Source organism: Theropithecus gelada, chromosome 4 (assembly GCF_003255815.1).
Source record: "Theropithecus gelada isolate Dixy chromosome 4, Tgel_1.0, whole genome shotgun sequence".
Classification (NCBI taxonomy): Eukaryota; Metazoa; Chordata; class Mammalia; order Primates; family Cercopithecidae; genus Theropithecus; species Theropithecus gelada.
This window is the reverse complement of record NC_037671.1, coordinates 46,806,427-46,823,757: the sequence shown is the minus strand read 5'-3', so window position 1 is coordinate 46,823,757 and position 17,331 is coordinate 46,806,427. Positions and strand designations below refer to the sequence as shown.

At 37.8% G+C, this 17,331-nt stretch overlaps 1 protein-coding gene across 1 annotated transcript in view; it reads right to left on the bottom strand.

Moving 5' to 3' along the window:
• Positions 1 to 3,819: 3,819 nt before the first annotated feature.
• The window catches only part of CDC5L (cell division cycle 5 like), a 58,516-nt gene continuing 45,004 nt past the window's right edge, over positions 3,820 to 17,331 (bottom strand). Inside the window, exons 15-16 of the mRNA XM_025382580.1 lie at positions 4,993 to 5,205; positions 3,820 to 4,252 (exon numbers count right to left, since the gene is read on the bottom strand). Coding sequence (XP_025238365.1) covers positions 4,148 to 4,252; positions 4,993 to 5,205 — 318 coding nt within the window. The 3' untranslated portion in view covers positions 3,820 to 4,147. The remainder of the gene's footprint in view (positions 4,253 to 4,992; positions 5,206 to 17,331) is intronic.

Below are 17,331 nucleotides of genomic sequence, written 5' to 3'. Positions count from 1 at the left end.
GACTACTACATGTCAGAATGGCTGGGATGTGAATATATTTGAACTTAAGAGACAGTTCAAAAGCCTTCAACACATTCGTTTGTATACAAGCAAAAAATAAGCATCAGTCTCAAAAAGTCAAAAAAATCTACAGAAAACAAAATAAGCCTAAATTGAGAAATTAACATATTTTAAAACAAAATCCCAATCGATAAGCAAATCAAAACAAACACCAGTTTTCTGAACAGAAAAGGTGTATCCTTAACAAGTCTAGTCAAGTAAAAAGCGGTAGAATTAAGAGAAGGTAAATTTCCTAGACCTTAGAAATGGCAAAGTTAACAGAAAAGAGATTGCTATTAGAATTTTCTGCTAACAACAGATGTTTAAATTTAAACAAAATAAAAGTATTTCTTTAAAAGTATACATTACTTAAATTAACTAAATAATAAACATAAAAGGAAAAATATATTTTAAAACAAATTTTTTTTAATTTAAAGTTGCTTAAATTTAAAAATAGATAACATAATAGTCACAAAAGAAACTGACAGTTACAAAGAAATTATTTCCAGAAAGCACTGTGAACTCAAAAGTTCTACAAGTACAGACTTTCAACCTTTCATGAACAAATCATTCCCATGTTATAATTGCTTAATGCACAGAAAAAGATATACAGTTATCCTATTTAGAGAGCTAGCAAAATCCCAATGTCAACATACAATAACCAGGCCGGGCATGGAGGCTCACACCTGTAATCCCAGCACTTTGGGAGGCCAAGGTAGGTGGATCACCTGAGGTCAGGAATTCAAGACCAGCCTGGCCAACATAGCGAAACCCCATCCCTACTAAAAATACAAAAATTAGCCAGGTGTGGTGGTGCATGCCTGTAGTCCCAGCTACTCAGAAGGCTGAGGCAGAGAATCACTTGAACCCAGGAGGCGGAGGTTGCAGTGGGCTGAGATTGCACCACTGCACTCCAGCCTGGGTGATAGAGCAAGACTCCACTTAAAAAAAAAAGTACAATAGCCCAAAAGACCAATCTCACTAATGTAAAAAGGTAAATTTCCTAAATAAAAGATTAGTAAATCAAATTCAAATGCATTTCTAGGGAAGATGCATGGTTGGCCAACATTAAGTCTGCAATCACTGTAGTGTAGTTTTTCTTTGATTTCGTTTTTTTATTAGACAGCATTATGTCTCTAATATTTCAAAAAGGACTCTCCTTTGTGGTGGTTTCTTTCAGCTTTTTATCACATTTTATTTCTATCCCAAAGTTACCGAGACTTTAACATGCTTAACAAAATTTTAACAATAGCTTAATGAATGCCTTAATGACCAATACCTTAGTGAACAATACCAAGGTATTGAAGGTTATTTTTATTGTGATTATTTTTTAATAGAGACAGGGTCTCACTATGTTACCCAGGCTAATCTTGAACTCCTGAGCTCAAATGATCCTCCCACCTTGGCCTCCCAAAGTGCTAGGATTACAGGCATGACCCACCACCCCTGGCCTCAGTGTGAATGTTAAAATAGTAACCAAAATTGCTGTGTGGTGCTGGTAAAGAATCCTGGGCTTTACAGGATACTAACAAAGGATAACAGTGTGTCTGTTCACCATTTCAAGTGGCACTGCTACCTGGCAAACGCATATGCAGTTTACGATGCGCCAGTTTTGATATTTCGTAATTCTTGCCAATTTTTTTAGGCTATAAGTTTGTGCATTACTTCAAATTTTAAGAACAAAGTGAGCCTTTATTAATATTAGATCGACTTTTAAATCCATGTCTACAAAAAATGCAAATAAACTATAAATCCTTTAAAACTTTTTAAAAATTAATCTACCTGATTCCAGGAGTGCGAAGATGATTTAATGTGGGAAAATCTATTAATACAGCTCATCAGAACATCAAATGAGAAAAATTATATGAATGCTTTAATAGATGCCCGAATGGTATATTTTTTAAAGTTCCAGAGCCATTTCTAATTCAAACTCTTTAAAAATTAAAAAAGAGACACTATCTTTCAGATAGAGACTATCTAACTCCCAACAGCAAACTTAAAAGTAAAAACTATGGACATTCCCATTAAAATGAGACAAAAAAAAGTCTAACATCATTATTGTTATTTAACATTGTCCTAAACATTTCTGCTAACAAAACATGCAATAAAAGTGAAATAGAACTATCAGAAGAACCACTATCATTATTCACTGATGATACTGAAGTTTTTCCTAGAAAACCCAGAACTTACTGAAAAAAGTATTTGAATTAAGTGACTACATACCAGGAAAATATAAATTTATGGTCTGATAAAAGACTATTAAGTATACACCTATCATGCCTCTCCACATATCTCCACTACTATTACCTGGACCCTAGTTAGAATCACTATTATTTTTTTGTCTGGATTACTGCATCAGGCTCCTAAATGGACTGGTTTCCCTATTCCCAGCCTGGTGAGATCTTACCCAGTTAAGGAGACAAAGTGATGTTTCTAAAACCAAATCTGATCATGTCATTCCTTTGCTTAGATCTTCTCATAGATTCTTATCATATTTAAAGTAAGATCCAAATTCCTTATTATAGCCTTATTTATGTGGCTCTATACAACCAGGCCTTATATACAGAAATGCCATTCTTGACACTCCAGCCACATAGTCCTTTTTGTTCCTCAAACATACAAAAGAGGCTTTATGTTTGCTATTCACTCCACCTGGGATGCTTTTTCCTTGAATCTCACAAAGATGGCCCATTCTAAAATGTCAATCACATGTTATCTTAAATGTTACTTCTTTAAGAGGTCTCTTTGGCCATGCAGCTTATAGTCGTATGGTGTGGTATAGTGGTGAGCATAGCTGCCTTCCAAGAGGTCTCTTTGATCGTCCAGTCTAAAATAGCCAGTCATTCACTATCTCATAATCACCCTACTTTAATTTCCTCCACAGAATCTAAAACTCATGGTCTGATACTTTCCCTGTACATATTTAGTATCTCCTCCCCACTAATGTCACCTCCATGACAGCAAGAACTCTGTCTTAATAACTGCTTATCTCCAACACTTAAGTAAGTGTCTGACACATAAGAATCACCAAATAAACATTTGGATTTTAATTGTCTGTTATTCTCAAAAGACTATAAGCTCTACTAAACAAGAACTAGGCCTATTTTGTTCGTTGTTCTCTCTCTAAAACTCTGGCACAGGGTATACATTCAATATCTGATGAATGAATGAATGAATGAATCCCTTCCCTTCCTATAGTTCCTAGTATTCTAAGACTGGGCAAATGTTTTTGGTCATCTCAAAACATTGCTGGCCTATAATGAGCTCGTAGCCAACTGATACTGTACACTAAATTAATTTATATGATTATAAAATTAAATCTCTCCACCTCTATCCATTCCCCAAATTCTACACTGATGTAACTGACTTCTTACGCTAAACATAGAGCTTTAAGTTTGATGGCCTTCTTGAAATTAACTTTTAAAATGCCTTTGTCAAAAAATACTTACAAGAAAATAATGGGTCAAGGAAAATTAAATATTTTAAGCCCTGACCCATAAATTATTTAAGTAGCTGGCGGAGAAGAGACCTTCTTTAAAGTGATATTTAAAAAAAAATTTGAGGTACTAAAAAGTTAATCTAACTTGTCAGTGTATACAGAAATGACCATTCTTTGCTGAAACTAACAAAGCCACAAAGAACTGCCTCTTAAGTGTTTAAGATACTGCATCACCATTTTGATTACCCAAGAGTTACTCATTAAATATGACACAGAGTACATAGCTGCTGGTTTACGGGCACTCTTAAGTATCTAATTACTTAAAACAAAAGGCTACATTCTCAATTTTTTATATTTTGTTTTTATTCAAGAGTTACTCACAGGCAGCACTTTAAAATTAGGCTTTTTAAATTAAAGGCCAAAACTAAAAAAGTTTGCAAATATGACATTGCTAAAAGAATGACAGCCTTAATAATTTAAACTCTAAAATGTCGGTCCTGTGGAGTTAAGGTCTTTATACACAGAATGTGTAAGATCGATATCATTTAAAATAAACAACCGAAAAACCACAGATGGTGGGTAAATTTGTCAATGAAGATAAACATCAGTTTCAGCCTTCTAGAGTATGAAAACCGGCAATTAATCCTGTGACAGAATATAAACTGTACTTCAGAATTTTGACTTTAAAGTCTCTTTCTCCAGCAGCAAATCAGCATATCTATGTTGAAGTTCCTTTTCTCTTTCTTGTTGTCGCTGAACATCTTCTTTTAGACACTTAAAGAAACAAAAATATTAAGTAATTCTTTTAGATGTAACTATATTGAAAAAAATCTACAGTACTTTACTATCTTAAAAACTAGCCGAGTTAAATCATGATTCTTAAGAGGTAAAAATTTCTCAAAGAAAAACAAACATATCAAATACTTTTGCTATAAAACCAGTATCACAGCCATTCTTTGATTTGGTCATATGAAATCCTGCTGCTACTTCAAATAAACAAACCACTACTGTCTTATCAATACCCACAAATGCACTTCAAGAAGCCCTGGCTGCCCTTTAGCTGGACAGGAGCTATTATGCACATTTGGGAGACAAGTTGAATCCAAATCCGGTCAAAGGAATTTGATGGTTTGGAAGGACTAGCTATGTTCCCAGCCACCTAAGTTATAAAACAGAAAGATACTGGTTTAGTTTCCCCTCACAGAGCTGCATGAATGGAATGTAATCAAGTTTCAAGGGGACAAATTACAAGGGCTAAGTATTCCATTTCACAGTGTATCTACGTATGAAACAGAACATGAGTAAAGGAAGGCCTTCGTAGCTACAACTTGCCGAGTCTATCCATCTACGCAGAGGCAATTCTAGATTAGAAAGTCAAACACTTTAGGCTCTCATTTTTAAAAGCCTGACAGTACCAACTTCAGAGACAGCCTACATAGGAGAAGTAAAAGAGGATAGCCCTGATAATTCTTTGCAGCACTCTTTTTAAGCAACGCTTCAATATATAACGTTACCTCTAGCCTCCGGGGAATAGCAGAATCTTCATGTTTCTTGAGTTCTTCAAAAGTGCGTAACTCCAAGTGAGCCTGTTCAATTTGGTCCCATAAGTCATTCAACTGTTTCATGAGCCCCATAGCACGAGACTGGTAACCCCCAAGCAAAATTTTCATCTTCTTTTCCATCTTTGCAGCTCTCTTGGCTTCTGTCGTCATGTGACCCCTGTTTATCTGGAGAGCAGGGGAAGATCACATCAGCATACATGAGAAAAGCAGGCTATTAAATAAAGGGCTAAAAAGGTACCATTCGTTCATGTATGTGCCTCAAAGCAAAAATACACTAGAACTCCTTATAGCTCAACTACTGTAAAAAAAAAAAATCAAGCTTAAGAAGGATTTATCTTACACCTAAAGGGTTTTATAGGTGAGTCCCAAATAATCTATAATCTATTTATAATAATTTGACCCATGACTGAACCTCAAAGCGGGCTTGAATGTCACAGTAGGGGAAAAACTAATGTCTACTTTCTGAAAATGACTTCTGCTATCATTCAACGTATTTATTTTGGGACTAGCTGCAAGCCATCTTCATCATCTATATCCCAAAAATGTACTTCTGGGAGTCTGTTCACACATCAAGACCCCAACTTTTACAGTTTCCATCCCAAGGCCTGCATCCTAAATCTCCTGGCTCTGGGAGCTGAGGGATCTAGTGCAAGTCTTCCTAGATCACTACATCCCTAGAACAAAGAGATACTTTTAATCAAGCATGCAAGTACTTTCAGGGACTGCACCCGTTGGGGGCAGTGCAGAGAAGGAGCCAAAAACATGAAGCTCCACATTTCTCCCTGGAAGGGGCTCATGGCACAGTCTTCCAGTGGCTACTTGACAGCCTGGCTTTTAACGTGCATGGGGGAGTTAATGGGACAGTGAAGTGCAAAAGTAGCCTTCTGGCAGCCTAAGCAGCAGCTGGACACTTTCCAAGCCTTTCCCCCTAGTCTGCCCCAGCAGTAACTCTAGGCCTACCAATTCCTCCTAGAAGGAGTTTATCCACACATCAAATGCCTCAATTTGCACAGCATCTACCCAAAGGACTATATCCTAAATCTCCTAGATCTGGTAATGGAAGAGACTAAGCATATGCATGTCTCTCTATATCAAAAAACAAGGAGGTGGTTTTATTTTTTTTTTTAATTTATTTATTATTATTATACTTTAAGTTGTAGGGTACATGTGCATAACGTGCAGGTTTGTTACATATGTATACTTGTGCCATGTTGGTCTGCTGCACCCAAGGAGGTGGTTTTAAACAGGTGTGCAAATACTTTCTAGGGCTACACTCTCTGGGAGCAGTGAAGAAAAGAGTCTGGAACATGCAGCTCTCATTTTCTCTCCAGAAAGAGTTTATAACCGCATACTCTTCCAGTGGCTACTTGACAGCCTGGCCTCTAACTTGCATCAGAGAGCTAATGCGGGAGATAAACAGTACCCCTCAGGCAGCCTGAGCCTTTCCCCCAGCACATCCCACTGATAATTCCAGGCCTACTCATTCTTCCTAAAAGGAGTTTGTCTACAGACTGCGTGCCACACTTTTACAGCTCCACACAGACAAGGGACTGTACCCTTCACAACCTAAGCTCTGGGAAGTGACAGGGCTTTGCATTCCTGAATCTCCCTAAACCACAGAAAACACAGGTGGACATACTACGAGCCCACTTCCAGCAGATTATCTCCCCAGGATCACAGAGTGCAGCCACAACACAAGCATAGGCATTTGCCACAGAGACGGCTTAGTGTAGAGAGAGTGGAAGAATCAAGCACTTATCTTCAACATGATGACAGAAGGAACTAGGACACATACCCAACACCTCAACCTTCCCAGCTACATCGAAGCATCTGGCTTCTACCTGACTGATTACAGGGTATTGATGGAATATAGTACCAAGAATAGAGACAGCAGTCTGAACAAATACAAAGATTTAAAGGGTATCTTAAAATCTCTAGCTGGATGGATTGGCAAGATCCTTCTGCTACACAAGGCCAGTCTAAGAAGTCTGAGAGAGGCAGTTGTCTCATGTAACGCACAGAAACCAACACAGAGACAGCCAAGAACAATTAAGAAATAGGAAAATATATTCCCCCCCCCCCCAAAAAAAAGGAACAAAATAAAGCAGTAAAAACCAACCCAAGTGAACTGGAGATATATGATTTACCCAACAGGAAATTCCAAATAATGGTCACAAAGATGCTCACCGAGGTCAAGCGAGCAATGCAAGAACAAACTGAGAACTTCCACAAAGAGACAGAAAGTATTAAAAAGTACCAATGAGAAAACATAGATCTGAAAACTACTAAAACTGAACTGAAAAATTCAATATGGGGGTTCGACAGCAGACTAGTTTAAGCAGACGAAAGGATCAGTAAACTAGAAGACCGGTCACTGGAAATCATCTAACCTCAGGAGCAAAAAGAAAAAATAATGAAAAAGAATGACCTAAGAGACTTATGGGACACCATCATGGAGAACAACTTATGCATTATCAGGTGCCAGAAGGAGAAAAGAGCAAGTAACATATTCAAAGAAATAATGGCAGAAAACTTCCCAAGCCTGGGGAAGGAAATGGAAAGCCAGATCCAGGAAGCCCAAAAGACACCAAATAAGATAAATTCAAAGAGACCCACCAAGACACATCACAATTAAAATGTCAAAAACTAATGGCAGAGTATTGAAAACCGCAAGAAAAAAGCATATCACCATGTATAAAGGAACCTCCATAAGACTATCAGAGAATTTCTCAGCAGAAACCTTTCAGGCCAGAAGGGAGTGGGATGATATATTTAAAAATCAAAAAGAAAAGAAAGAAAAGGAAAGGAAAGGGAAAGGGAAAGGGAAAGAGAAAAGGAAAGGGAAAGGGAAAAGAAGAGAGAAGAAAAAGAAAGAGAAGAAAGAGAGAGCAAGAGAAACTGCTAACCAAGAATACTATACCCAGCAATCCTGTATTTCAAAACCAAAAGGATGATAAAGACTTTCTCAGTCAGAACTGACTTTATCACCACTAGACCTGCCTTACAGGAAATGCTAAAAGGAGTTCTTCAAGCTGAAGGAAGAAAATACTTATTAGTAACATGAAAATATATTAAAGTACAAAACTTGTTTTTTGTTTATTTTGGATATTAACCCCTTATCCAGGCTGGGCGTGGTACGTACACTGTCATATCCAAACATTCTAATACTCTAATGGCAGTGAGTAAATCAATTATATCTCTAGTATAAAGGTTAAAAGGCAAAACTATTAACAACTAAAGTGCAACAATTTGTTAAGGGAATATTATATAAAAATTTTAAGTATAACATCAGCAACATAAAATATGGGAGAAAGGGGTGTAAAAGTGCATAGTTTGTGTATGCAATTGAAATTAAGTTATCAACTTAAAATACCGTTATATAAGCTCTTTTATGTAAGCCTCAAGCTAACCACAAAGCAAAAGTCTGTAACAGACAGACAAGAGATAAAAAGATAAAATCCAAAGCATACCACTACAGAAAGCCATTAACACACACACACACACACACACACACACACACACGAGGAGGAACAGAACAAAGGATCTATAAACAGAAAACAATTGGCACTGGTTAAGTCCCTCACCTATTAATAATTACTCTGTAAATGGATTACATTCCCCAATCAAAAGGCATAGAGTGGGCCAGGCATGGCAGCTCACGCCTGTAATCCCAGCACTTTGGGAGGCTGAGGTAGGCGCGTCATGAGGTCAAGAGATCAAGACCATTCTGGCCAACATAGTGAAACCCCGTCTGTACTAAAAATACAAAAATTATACGGGCACGGTGGCAGGCGCCTGTAGTCCCAGCTACGCGGGAGGCTGAAGCAGGAGAATCGCTTGAACCCAGGAGGCAGAGGTTGCAGTGAGCCCAGATCGCGCCACTGCACTCCCGTCTGGCAACAGAGCAAGACTCCATCTCAAAAAAATAAAATAAAATAAAAAATAAAAGGCATAGTGGCTATTAATAAAAAGAACAAGAACTTTTTAATCAATAAAAAGAACAAGACCTCACAAAGTGCTGGGATTACAGGTGTGAGCCACCACACCCCAGCCTGGATAAGGGGTTAATATCCAAAATATCCAAAAAACAAACAAACAAAAAAGCTCAAACTACTCAATAAAAAACAAGTAACCCTATTTTTAAAATGGGGAAAGGACCTGAATAGACATTTCTCAAAAGACGACATACAAGTGGTCAACAGGTACATGAAAAAAAACGCTTAATATCTCTAATCATCAGAGAAATGCAAATCAAAACCACAATAAGGTATTACCTTACACCTGTTAGACTGGTTATTTTAAAAAATGAAAAACAGTATGTGTTGGCAAGAGATGTGGAGAAAAGGGAACCCCTGTTCACTGTTGGTGGTATTGTAAATTAGTACAGCCATTACGGAAAACAGTATGGAGGTTCCTCAAAAAACTGAAAACAGAATTATCATTCAATCCAGCCATTCCACTTCTGGGTATATATATCCAAAGGAATTGAAATCAGTATGTCAAAGAGATGTCTGCACTTCCATGTTCATTACAGCATTATCCACAACAGCCAAGATATGGATTTTTAAAATATGGTATACACATACAGTGGAATACTATTCAGTCTTTAAAAAACAGGAAATCCTGTCATTTGCAACAACAGATGGACACAGGACATTCTGCTAACTACTATAAGCCAGGCACAGAAAGCCAAATACCATACGATGTAACTTGTATATGGAATCTAGAAACATTAATCTCATAAAAGCAGAGAGTACAATGGTGGCTACCATAGGATAGTGCGGTAAAGGGTAGACAGGGAAAGGGGAGATGTTGGTCAAAGGTACAAAGTTTCAGTTAGACAGGAAGAATAGGTTCTGGTGATCTATTACACAGCATGGTAATCACAGAATCATGTTTATTTCAAAATAGCTAAAATAAGGGATTTTTAGGCTGGGCATGGTGGCTCACGCCTGTAATCCCAACATTTTGGGAGGCTGAGGTGGAGAGATCACTTGAGGTTAGGAGTTCACGACCAGCCCTGCCAACATGGTGAAACCCCATCTCTACTAAAAATACAAAAATGAGCCAGGCAAGGTAGCACATGCCTGTAGTCCCAGCTACTCCGGAGGCTGAGGTGGGAGAATCGCTTGAACCCAGGAGGCAGAGGTTGCAGTGAACCTAGATGGCACCACTGCACTCCAGCCTAGACGACAGAGCAAGCCTTCATTTAAAAAAAAAAAAAAAAAAAATTGGATTTTAAATTTTCTCTCCACAAAGAAATGTTATATATTTGAGGGGATTAATATGTTAATTAGCTGATTTAATCACTTCACATACATGTATGGAAAAATCACATCTTACTCGATAAATATATGCAATTATTATATGTCAATTAAAATAGAACTTTAAAAAATGCACCCAGGTGCAGTGGCTCATGCCTGTAATCCCAGCACTTTGGGAGGCCACGGCGGGCAGATCACCTGAGGTCAGGAGTTCAAGACCAGCCTGGCCAACATGGCAAAACCCCAACTCTACTAAAAATACAAAATTTAGCCAGGCATGGTGGCATACACCTGTAGTAGTCCCAGCTACTCGGGAGGCTGAGACAGAAGAATCACTTAAACCCAGGAGGCAGGGGTTGCAATGAGCCAAGATCAGGCCACTGCACTCCAGCCTGAGCAACAGAGCAAGATTCCATCTCAAAAAAAAAAAAAAATCAAAGTCAAATAAGCCCATGGGAGGTGGAGGCAGAGGAGTAACACTGCATGTATGTGCCTTACAAACATGAGATGGATCTTAAATTAATTTAAATGAAGAAGTTCCTTTAAAACCATTCATTTCTTCAGATTTTTATAAATAATATAAGCTTTTATTCCTCTGCAATTTACTTGAACAATAAATTCATGAAAACTGTTAACGTCCTTTATAAATGAACCTCTGATAAATCAAACCATGTTCCATGGCAATGATTATATGTCTCCTAAGGGAGCCAGGATATACTGGTTGAGGGCAGGCAGCACAATACAGTGGGGTAAGAGTGAGTCACTCGTACAACCCAGCACTGCTGCCCAGCTGTTTTGAGCTGATGCAAGTTATTTAACCTATGTGTCTCCATTTCTCCATCAGTAAAATGGCAGTCATTGCTACAAGTTATGAAGCTTAAATAAGATCATAGACATAAAAAGCCTCAGTTGCCCAGTGCCTGGCAAGAATAAACAGTCAACAAATGTCAGGTCTGATTACGATGATTATTTTCCAGATACTAACAGTTCAAACATTTTGCTCTTCTCCCTAATAACTAAGGGGTAAAAGGATGAGGCTTTAAAAACTTCATTAAAATGCCAACTTCAATATAAGTCTACATGGACCCTTTCCTGGAAACACAGCAAGGAAAAACAGTTGGTCCTTCTTTTAAGTGAGGAGTTTGCCCCTTGTGGACCACAAGACCAAATAACACACACTGGACCTCTGTCCTACAGTGTAAAAATAGTGTTAGAACATGGACTCGCGGTGCTTCCCAACTCTATGGGAAGACTTTCTAACCCTGAAGTTCAAATAAGGTGAAGGAAGTATCTAAGTATTTGATCCAGCAATTGCACTCCTAGCATTTCCCAAGAGAAATGAAAACATGTCCACACAAAAACCTGTACACAAATGTTCATAGCAACATTATTCATAATAGGTAAAAGCTGAAGCAACTCAAATATCCATCAACTGACAAATGGATAAACAAAACTGTGGTATTATCCACACAATGAAATGGTACTCAGCCAGAAAAAGAAATACTAATACATGCTACCACATGGATGAACTCTGAAAACATTGTTAAATGAAAGAAGCCCATCACAAAAGACCACATATTATATGATTCCACTTATGTGAAATATCCAAAATAGACAAATCTACAGATACAAAAAGTAGATTAATGGTTGCCTAGGGGTGGGCAGGTTGGGGGGAATGGGGAGTAACTGCTGATACAGAATCTTTTTCTGAGGTGATGAAAATGTTCTAATAATAGCTGCACAACTATGTGAATTTACTAAAAGCCACTGAACTACACACTTTAAATGGTCTTCACTTTATGGTATGTAATTTATATCTCAGTAAGCATATTATAAACATAAGGTATACAGGGAATAGAAACACTACCTCCACAGGAGAAAAAAAAAAAAAATCCTCATCTTCAATTCTTCTGTACAGTAAACGCAAAAATATTTTTCCCCAGAAATCAAAAGCAGTACTTTGAGTGTAAGTTCTAGAAAGGTGGTAGTGGGATGGAGTTAGAGTTAAAAAAAAAAAAACTTCTGCCACATAAATTTTATGACACCATTAAGGGGAGAAGATGATAATTCGTACTCACTCTTTTCCACTTCAAATATTTCTGGAGTATGTCTTTTTTAAGCCAGTGGTTTTCAACCACAGCTAAACTCACCAGTGCCCTAACTCAAGAGACTCTGATTTAAATGGCCTCAGATCTTTGTGTCCTTAAAAGCTCCCATAAGATTCTAACAGGCAATTAGGATGTCAAACTCTGTTTCAGCCAGAGTCATTACAGAAGCTAGGTATCAGTTGTTTTCTCAGCTATATCTACCAAAAAGTCCTCATTTCCAATAACATATGAGCAACTAAATCCATCAAGTTATACTCAAGTTCCTTATTCTATAATTTAACATGTTCAGCCAGGCAACAGTGGTTCACGCCTGTAATCCTAGCACTTTGGGAGGCCAAGGCAGGTGGATTGCTTAGAGCCCAGGAGTTCGAGACCGACCTGGACAACACAGTGAAACACTGTCTTTCAAAAAATATAAAAATTAGCCAGACATAGTGTCGCATGCCTGTGGTTCCAGCTACTTGGGAGACTGAGGCAGGAATCACCCAAGCCTGAGAAGTTGGAGGCAGCAGTGAGCCATGATCACGTCACTGCACTCCAGCCTGGTCAACAGAGCAAGACCCTATCTCCAAAAAAGAAAAACAATTCAGCATGTTCTAAGAATACCCATTATTATGTACTCCAATCATATCTGGATTCAAACACACATTCCAAAACCTTAAGAGCAAATAATTTCAAATTAATACATACAATGCTTTTTAAAAATTAGTCATACGAATTAATATTTTCATTCATTAAGATAACTCAATTATCTATACACTGTGCTCCGTGGATAGTCCATTTCCAGTTTGGTGTAAGAGCATAACATCCATACTCAGAAACTGCTTAATCAGTCATCAAGGTACGTTTAGTATTATCAGTACCCTGTATCTTGGAACTACCTCACCTCATCCAGTGGAGTCACTTATTATTCTCAAACCATCAGAGATTTTAAAACTTCAAAGTTGTTAGCTTTCATTTAATGCCAATCATTTCATTTCATTTAGCTCAAGCTTTGTAAGTCTTCTGGCTCAAATATTGTGCTAAAGTTCCAAGCAAATATGAACGTAAGTTGTACAAAAATTAAGCACAGAAAAAAATTAATTTAGCCAAATAACTATATAGCCATTAAACATATAAAGAAGAAATGGAATACAGCTTTTAATATTCAAGTTGAACTTAGTTATCTTACGTCTGTCATTTGATTATTAAAACATGAAGGAAGATATCTGCATGCTTTGTAAAATGCTCAACCTATGATTGCTCATATATGCTTTAAGGAAAAATCCTAACCTACAGTTTCTGGTCTTTTTCGAGCCAATAAACCTCACGCATGAAATGTACATGCATACAGGGACAGGACTAGCTTAAATCAGCCCAGCTCCTCCCAACACCCATCCACACACAGAAACAACACTGAGGTGCAAGACAGTACAAAATTTTATTTCCTAAAATTCAAAGAAAAAGGAAAAATCAGACTCAGATTTAACCAGATTCAGATTTCTAAATTAGTTTTTTAAAACAAGCACTAGCAACTGCCCTGATGGACACCTTGCTTTAGAAGCCACCACACTGTGTTTTAAATATGTACTAGCACAAAATTTCTAATAGTCTTAAATAAAATGAAGTTCACTATCACTAATAGGAATTTAAAGTAGACGACACTTGATACAATTAAAGCTGACTTGATCAAATATGAAAGGGTAAACTTCAATTCAAAGAAAGAAGTTAAGAATATATCCACATACAAATCGGTAGGAAGACCAAGCTGACAAATTTTACGCATCATAATTCTATTTCATAATACAGTATCTAAAATTTGCTTCAAATTTGCTTCAAAGTAATAGTGGAAGGGGGGATAATAGGGGAAACAAGAGTGGCTATGATTGATGACTGTCATAGCCGGGTGAGAATACATGAAGATTCATTACACCAGTATACTTTGGGGTACATTTGAAAATTCTTGTAACAAAAGAAATTTTTTTTTTTTTTTTTTTTGAGACGGAGTCTCGCTCTGTTAGCAGGCTGGAGTGCAGTGGTGGGATCTTGGCTCACTGCAAGCTCCACCTCCCGGCTTCATGCCATTCTCCTGCCTCAGCCTCCCAAGTAGCTGGGACTACAGGCACCCGCCACCACACCCGGCTAATCTTTTTAAATATTTTTAGTAGAGACAGGGTTTCACTGTGTTAGCCATGATGGTCTCGATCTCCTGACCTTGTGATCCGCCCACCTTGGTCTCTCAAAGTGCTGGGATTACAGGCATGAGCCACCACGCCCGGCCAAAAGATATTTTAAAAGTCAAATTCAATACTGTATCTACTCTAAAGGCTACTTTCTCAAGACCATACATCACAAACCATGAAACATCAATGTAATGAAATATAACGAGACATTAAAATTTACAAGTATGTCAACTATTTCAACACACCAAAATGTATACATGAAATGTTAGATTAAAATCCACAATGATGTAAAAATCTATTTACACTAACCAAAATCTGAGTTTTAAGCCTCACTCAGTACAACCATCTCTCTCCTAAAATCAGCCCATGTCTCGAATTTCAGACTTTCCTCAAAATTTACAGAATATAAAAACTTAGCCACCTGATTGTTTAAAGTGAGGTTAGTTCCTAATACCTCATGGTATCAAACCAAGTATAATCCAATTAGGAAACTCTAAGGGTGATATAGATTTGAAGAGACATGGGAGAATTCCCATTTACTAAAACCTGCTATTCGCTAATCACACAGTATCTCATTTAATCTTACATTATCTCAAACTCACACTTCCATCAAACAAAAACAATTACTCAGCCGGGCACGGCTGGCTCACACCTGTAATCCCAGCACTCTGGGAGGCCAAGGTGAGTGGATCACTTGAGGTCAGGAATTCAAGACCAGCCTGACCAATATGTTGAAACTCGTCTCAACTAAAATACCAAAATTAGCCAAGCGTGGTGGCAGGCGTCTGTCATCTCAGCTACTCGGGAGGCTGAGGCAAGAGAATTGCCTGACCCCTGGAGGCAGAGGTTGCAGTGAGCCGCGATCGTGCCATAGAACTCCAGCCTAGGCAACAGGAGCAAAACTCCATCTCAAAAAAAAAAAAAAACTATTACCCAAATTCACAGATAAGGAAATATAACACCCCGAGAGGTTAAGTAGGGCACAACTGCTGGCATCATCACCGAGTGGCTCTGTGGCTTGCCCTAGGCCACAGCCACCAGCGGATGATGCCATGCAGTTGGGCCCCACTTAAAGTCCAATACATTTGCCACACCACTGCTAATAAACCGAATGTCCTCCTTGGCTCAGCCCCTGAAATGCAAACATGCCTGAAAAAATTTAAGCTGTGGAACTGAACAGCTTAAATGTCATCAGACAGCTCCCCGAAAAATAAATTATTCTAGACACATGTAAACAAGAAATAAGACCTTAATTAGCGATTCTGCCCATCATTCTTTCCCTGATTTAGACTCTCACCTATATGTACCCACTTATAAGAATTTTGACACCTGAGAAGTTTTTCCTTTCCTCAGTTTGTATTTTAAAATTCTAAATTCTTTTATTAACAAGCTATAAAACTATAAGAAAACAAACATCTCTCAAAAAAATGTATAGAAAAAAGGTTGCATTTACCACTTTTTTAGAAGTAGGGTGGAATATAACTAGTGTTTAATCATATTTACAACTATTAAATGAAAAATGTAGAATATGATGATCCCAGTTTAGTTTTAAACACCTTCATCCAAACATTAAAAAAAAAAAAAGATATATGGAAGTATGTGGGGGAGTGTGTGCATATATGCACTACAATGTTTACGGTGATTATGTCTGGATAGTAGGTTCCTTTTCTTCTTTATGTTTTCTATTTCTTTTAAAACTTCTACAAAGCACAGGTATTATTTATAGAAAGACGCCTAGAAATGTTATTTTTTGAAATGCATAGAAGAGAAACTGTCTAAAAAAGACTGGCCAGAGACCAATGGAAAATTGATGGTCCCCAGGAGATGAATCAGTGGAACCTAAGTGTTTCCTCGGGTCATTACAAAAGGGAGCTGTATGGGACTTATAAAAGTGTAATTGTTACTTTCAAGCTCACTAAGTTTGTTAAGGTTACTAAGCTTAAGTAATTCCAAAATAAACACATTATCCTTGGGTCTCCAATACTGTCTTCAGTAAAAGTCCGTTACAGTGAGCTTCAGAAACATTAAGAGCACCCCTCACTGAAACTCTTGCTTGGGGGCCCAGAATATAACCTTATCCCACTGGAAAAACAGGTTTAAGGATACCCAAAATAAATACACAGTCAATGGGAGCTCCACTTGCCAGTCCATCATTCAGCAATATGATCCCATATAATAGTCAAGATGTGGTTCAATCACCAAAATGTTTGCAAACAACAGGAGTCCATGAGTGATTCTCCTTTAATCTCTATACCACTTACCAGCATTTTTATCAGTGAACCTACTCTACTCTGATGAGATGCAGGTCCAAGAAAGTAATTATTGTTTGCATCTATGAGTTAGCAACCATCAGACTGCATCCCTGAAAAGTATGCTAACCAGGAAGGCAAAACCTTACTAAAAATCTTTCCAAGGACAGTAATACACGAACAAAGCAATACAAGAGCACTTTACATCCGCATACATTAGGAAGTGAAACACGTCAACTGCATAAAACAAATTCAATTCATGTTGAGGCATAACAGAAGCAACCTGGTTATATCAAGATCTCTGGTCCAGCTCATAAAGTTCTTACCAGAGACAACTACGAAATCCGTCAGTGCCTTTAAGGGTCATGGCAGAGAACAGAATTTGGGAAACAGAGAGTATTCCAAAGTACTGTGAACTCCTCTCCTGTACCACAGGTCACTTCCCCCACCCCTACACAAGGCAACATAAGCATAAACCTGCTGATATCTGACAACATATAGCCCTCTA